At 37.8% G+C, this 6,328-nt stretch overlaps 1 protein-coding gene across 1 annotated transcript; it reads left to right on the top strand.

Moving 5' to 3' along the window:
- The first annotated feature begins 2,090 nt into the window (after positions 1 to 2,090).
- LOC105874567 (large ribosomal subunit protein eL6) lies at positions 2,091 to 3,041 on the top strand. Its single transcript, XM_020286667.2, is given in 1 exon segment — positions 2,091 to 3,041. A coding segment is annotated over 1 exon segment (894 nt). The 5' UTR covers positions 2,091 to 2,133; the 3' UTR covers positions 3,028 to 3,041.
- The last annotated feature ends 3,287 nt before the right edge of the window (positions 3,042 to 6,328 follow it).

The raw sequence follows: 6,328 nt of genomic DNA, 5'->3' as shown, positions 1-6,328 counted from the left end.
ATGGTTCAACATAACAAAATCAATATATCACCTTAGTAGAACAAAGGGGAAAAACACAGTCATCTCAATTGATGCAGAAAAATATTGACAAAATCCAACACCCTTTCATGATAAAAACATTCAGAAAACTAGGAATAGAAGGGAACTTGCTCAACCTGCTAAATGACATTTATAAAAACCTCACAGCTAATGTACTGAATGTTTTCCCCTAAGATCAGGCACAAGACAGGAAGCATAATTCCATCACTGTTCCAACATTGTACTAAAAGTTCCAGCCAGAACAATTAGGTAAGAAAAAGAAAAGGCATCAAAACTAGCAAAGTAAAACTATATTTGCAAATGGCATAATACTATATATAGAAATTCCCAAAGATTCCACAAGAAGGCCACCAGAGTTAATATTAATAAACTGGGCAAAGTTGCAGGGTACAAGGTCCACATACAAAAATCAGCAATGAAAAATACAAAAAGGATATTAAGAAAACAATCCCAAGTACAATGGCATCCAAAAGAATAAAATAAGTAGGAAGCTATTTAACCAAAGAAGGAAAGACTTGTACACTGAAAGCTACAAACACTGCTGAAAATTAAAGAATTAGCAAACTTCACCACTCAGTCACTGGCAATACTGAAAAAAACAAGACAGGCCCCTGTAGTGCCAACATCAGAGGAGCAGTAAAGTACACTCTATGCAGGCAAGCTGGCTCTCAAAGAAATAGAAGATGAAAGATAGAATTGAACTACTAGACATACCTATGTTTCTCTCCCAAAAGTACCAAGATAAGTGCAGGGGCAAAGAGATCTCCCTCTATGCTGAAGAAAACCTCAGCAGAAAAGACTAAGTGTTCTCCCTTAACACAATTCTTGGATTCATTTTTATAAAAAAAAAATCAGACTAATGGTTACCACCAGTGGTTCTTAAAGGTGTCCATTGACCTCTGAAGGTCCTGGTGATCCTTTTGGGGGCTCTGAAAAACATCAAAAACAGAATTGTTATTTGCCATTTTCACTGTGCTGACATTTGCACTGATGGTGTAAACACAATGGTGGTAAAACCGTTAGGCACCTTAGCATGAATCAAGGTAATAGCATCTAAGTGTACTTGCAGTAAAAAATTTTGCCACTTTCCTGTTAAGAATATCCTTGATGACACAAATCATAATTTAATTAAATCTGACCCTTGAGTGGACATTTTAATAATATGTGATAAAATGGGAAGTATATAAAAAGTACTTCTGCTACATAGCAAAGTATGATTTTCTCAAGGAAAGGTAGTTTTGTGATTGAATTGTAAGCTGAAGTAGCTGTGGTTTTCAGAGAACAGCATTTTTATTTAAAAGAATGACAAAAAAATACTGAGACTTAAGTATTTAGCAGTTATTTTCTCTAAGTCTGAGGAAATAACTGATTATAGCTAATGATAAAAATCAAGTATTTTATCTTACTCAAAATGAAACAGAAATTAAAATTTTAGAAAATTTCTTTCTACCTCTGTGAGTTTGAGCTTTCCAATACTTAGATTTGCCCTAATGAGACCAGTGGTGATGTTAAAAATGTGATTTTTTGATATTAAGTAATGAAATGTGTCAACATTTAGAAAGTCTACATAACTAAGTAAACCAGTATCTTCCAAATGATCAACACCTGATGGTACAAGATTATACATGAATAAAAGATCCATTCAAAGTGCATGATTCACCAGTGGATCTTAGTGTAACAGAGAATAAAAAGATCATTGAACAGGAAAAAGATCACCGGTTTCCATGGGTTGAAGACAGGGAGGGATAAATAGGCAAAATAAAGAATTTTTAATGTAAACTGTTCTGTACAATAATAGTAGATATATGGTATTATACATTTGTCAAAACCCACAGAACGACCAAGAGTGAACTCTAATGTAAACTATGAAACTTGAGTGATAATGACATGTCAAGGCAGGTTCATCAACTGTAACAAACATATTACTGTGGTATGAGATGTTCATAGCAGGTGAGGTTGTGCATATATGGGAACAGGAAGTATATAGGAACTCTGTACTTTCCACTCAATTTTGCAGTGAACCTAAAACTGCTATAAAAAATAAAATTTGGAAACCGGAAGCTGAGTTCTTAGTTCTCTTTCCCATCTTGCAAGATGGCGGGTGAAAAAGTTGAGAAGAAGCCGGATACTAAAGAGAAGAAACCTGAAGCCAAGAAGGCTGAAGCCAAGAAGGCTGATGCCAAGAAGGCTGATGCCGGTGGCAAAGTGAAAAAGGCTAACCTCAAGGCTAAAAAGGTTAAGAAGGGGAAGCCACACTGCAGCCGAAATCCTGTTCTCGTCAGAGGAATCGGCCGATATTCCCGATCTGCCATGTACTCTAGGAAGGCCATGTACAAGAGGAAATACTCAGTGGCTAAATCCAAGGTTGAAAAGAAAAAGGAGAAGGTCCTCGCCACTGTTACAAAACCAGTTGGTGGTGACAATGGTGGCACTCGGGTGGTTAAACTTCGCAAAATGCCTAGGTACTATCCAACAGAAGATGTTCCTCGAAAGCTGTTGAGCCACGGCAAAAAAACGTTTAGCTAACACGTGAGAAGACTGCGAGCTAGCATCACTCCCGGGACCATCCTCATCATCCTCACCGGACGCCACAGAGGCAAGAGGGTGGTTTTCCTGAAGCAACTCGGCAGTGGCTTGTTACTTGTGACTGGACCTCTGACCCTTAATCGAGTTCCTCTGCAAAGGACACACCAGAAATTTGTCATCGCCACCACCACAAAAATTGATATCAGCAATGTGAAAATTCCTAAGCATCTCACCGATGCTTACTTCAAGAAGAAGAAGCTGCGGAAGCCCAGACACCAGGAGGGTGAGATCTTCGACACAGAAAAGGAGAAATACGAGATTACAGAACAGCGCAAAGTGGATCAGAAAGCTGTGGACTCCCAAATTTTACCAAAAATCAAGGCAATTCCTCAGCTCCAGGGCTATCTACGATCTCTGTTTGCCCTGACAAATGGAATTTATCCTCACAGATTGGTATTCTAAATTTTTACAAAGAACCTAATTAAATAACTGAAAGATAAAAATAAAATAAAATAAAATAAAATTTGTTAATTAAAAAAAGATCATTGATATTTTTGATTCCACACTGCAACCACCTTTAAGAAACTCCCACTTACCAAGCTTTGGTGTAGCATCAAATAGAATATCCTCAATTATCTGAAAAATTCTTTTTCCAAATATATACCTCTAGGAGGCTGAATTTTCTTTATATACAAGGTATTTCCACTAAAAAGCATATCACAACAGATTAGATGCAGAAGCAGATATGAGAACCAGTTGCCTTCTCTTAAGCCAGATTTAAAGAGCTTTGCTAAAATGTAAAACAATGCCACTCCTTTCTGAAATACTTTTCATAAATGTTGTATTAACATATTTAATTTTTACTGAATATTTTTAAAATTTAAATTCTCACATGGTAAATATCAAAATATGCAACACACATAAACACAAGCTCTTTGGGCTCCTCAATAATTTTTAGAACTATAAAAGGGACTCTGAGACCAAAAGGTTTAAGAACTGCTACCATGTACCCATAGGTTTATTTTACATATAGTAGGGAATATTCATTGAAACGTTAAGTCACTTCTAGAAAAAATTTAGGTCTGTCTTCAAAGCTGACCGTCAGTTGTCCTTTGACTTATGGAATGGCAATCAACAAGTAAAGGGCCTCTTAGGTTGTTAGTGTGGAGCTGAAGAATGAACTCTATTCAACTGCAGAACTTGAGCTCCTTTGAGAGAGAATGTGAGAAACAAACAAGAGGCCTAACAAATGATTACACAATTCCTCCCATTTAGATTAACCACTTCTGTATGAGCGTCGACTATAGTTGATAGTCACAGATGAATGCGCACAGCAAACATTGACTTTAGCCGACAGCCGTGATATGAAGGCGCATAGCTGAGCGTCGACTTTAGCTGACAGCCATGATATGACTTTTCTAATTTTTCATTTATCAAAATAAAATTGTGAACATTTAAAAATAATGTAATAAAAACATATATGTAGGCCGGGCGCGGTGGCTCACGCCTGTAATCCCAGCACTCTGGGAGGCCGAGGCGGGCGGATTGCTCGAGGTTGGGAGTTCAAAACCATCCTGAGCGAGACCCCGTCTCTACTAAAAATAGAAAGAAATTAATTGACCAACTAAAAATATATATACAAAAAATTAGCCGGGCATGGTGGCACATGCCTGTAGTCCCAGCTACTCGGGAGGCTGAGGCAGGAGGATCGCTTGAGTCCAGGAGTTTGAGGTTGCTGTGAGCTAGGCTGACGCCACGGCACTCACTCTAGCCTGGGCAACAAAAGTGAGACTCTGTCTCAAAAAAAAAAAAAAAAACAAAAACAAAAAAAAAAAAACATATATGTATATGTTACCTATTCTGATTTACATTACAAGTAAAGCTGCCTGTAAAGTAAAACAAGCTTTCAGTGCTTTAAAACTTCCCTCATCACACAAGAACAAAACAGATTCGCCATCAATGCACAGCGCAAACTATCAGGCGAACTATGAGTGCCGGCTGTGGGCAAGGTTTCGCGGCCGGTGAGCGCTGTACCGAAGTGGTTAAGAAGGTGAAGAAAGACAGAGATATTATTTGCAAACACAAGAAAGTAGAAGACTGAAGTGTGGTTTAGCAAGAGGTAAAAAATGTAAATGGTCTGGAGCCACTTCCACCTGAACTATGTAAGATTCACAGTCCAGCACTTGTTATCTCTAGAAAATCTACATGGTTTCACTGAGACTCAATTTCCACATTTATATTATACTATAAAAAAAGGATAACATGTCTCCTAGGGTTTTAAGGATTAAATAAGGCAATCAACCACCCTTACAAAGTACTTGACATTCGTCTCTTTGTTCAACAAAATGAACATCTTTTATGACATTGTGATTATTATCGTCAGGAGGGCAAAAAGGATAAAAGTCTAAAAAACCCTAATCTCAAATCTAGGTACGTGTGAGAATTTGGCAAGTAGATAAAGTATAAATTACATTACCATTTACTGTATTTTATAAAATAATCTTAATGAATATGAAAAACACAGAAGTCCTCATATGTTATTAAAGCTGAATAGCTAAAACCAAGTAAGATTAAACTCTTAAATAGAACTCAAATCATTAAGTTATTTTAGCTATCCTAGATGGCAGCCATGCAATTTTTTAAATATTAAATAGGACGGATTGTTCAAAAAGCACGAGGAAAGGAGTTAGGGAGACCCTTGTTCAAATTTTACTTTGCAGAGTTGCTGACAGGATCAGAGCCAATGTGCTTTAAAGTATCTATCTAACACCTTGTATTACTTTGCTGTAACAAAGGCTGCCATAACAAAGTACCAAAGTCTAGGTGGCTTAAACAACAGAAATTTATTTTCTCACTGTTCTGTTGGCTAGAAGTCCAAGATCAAGGTATTGGCAGGTTTGGTTTCTACCAAGGCCTCTCTCCTTTGGCTTATAGGTGGCCATCTTTCACATGGTTGCCCTTCTGTGTCTATATCCTAATCTCCTCTTCTTAGGACACCAGTCATATTGCATTAAGGGTCATATGATCTCATTTTACCTTAACTGCCTCTTTAAAAACTCCATTTCCAAATACACACACATTCTAAGGTACTTGGGATTAAGACCTCAACATATATACATTTTGGAGCTATGAGCTTATAGCACATCTCATTTGTTTAAAGCATCTAGCACTGTGCCTGGCACACAGTGGATCCTCCATATAGGTGCTATTATTAAGAGAAAAAAAAAAAGAGGCCTGGCAAGGTGGCTCATTCCTGTAACTCCAGTACTTTGGGAGGCCTAGGCAGGAGGATCACTTGAGGACATGAGTTTGAGACCAGCCTGGGCAACATAACAAGACTCCATCTCCACAAAATTTTGTTGGAAAATTAGCTGAGTGTGATGGTGCATGCCTGTAGTCCTAGCTACTTGAGAGGTTGAGGTGGGAGGATCACTTGAGCCCAGGAATTCAAGGTTGCAGTGAGCTGTGATGATGCCATTGCATTCTGGCCTGGGTGACAGAGCAAAAGTCTGTCTCTAAAAAAAAAAAAAAGAAGACGAAGAAAAAGATTAGTTCCTAAAAGGATTTAATAGCATCCCATGGTAACAAGGGGGATTAGGTCTATAATTTAAAAATATTGGGTTGTTTTGACTAAAGGACTAATTTGACTCTTTAAGGGAGCAGATAATCCCTTTAGGAATCATAACAGGTCCAGAATGGAAAACAGAGAAAAGTTAGGGTTCAACATTGGGTTCAAAAGTTAGGGTTCAAGCCGGGCGCGGTG

Source organism: Microcebus murinus, chromosome 4 (assembly GCF_040939455.1).
Source record: "Microcebus murinus isolate Inina chromosome 4, M.murinus_Inina_mat1.0, whole genome shotgun sequence".
In the NCBI taxonomy this organism is placed as follows: domain Eukaryota; kingdom Metazoa; phylum Chordata; class Mammalia; order Primates; family Cheirogaleidae; genus Microcebus; species Microcebus murinus.
The sequence above is the reverse complement of the archived record's forward strand: the minus strand, read 5'-3'. Positions and strand labels throughout refer to the sequence as shown.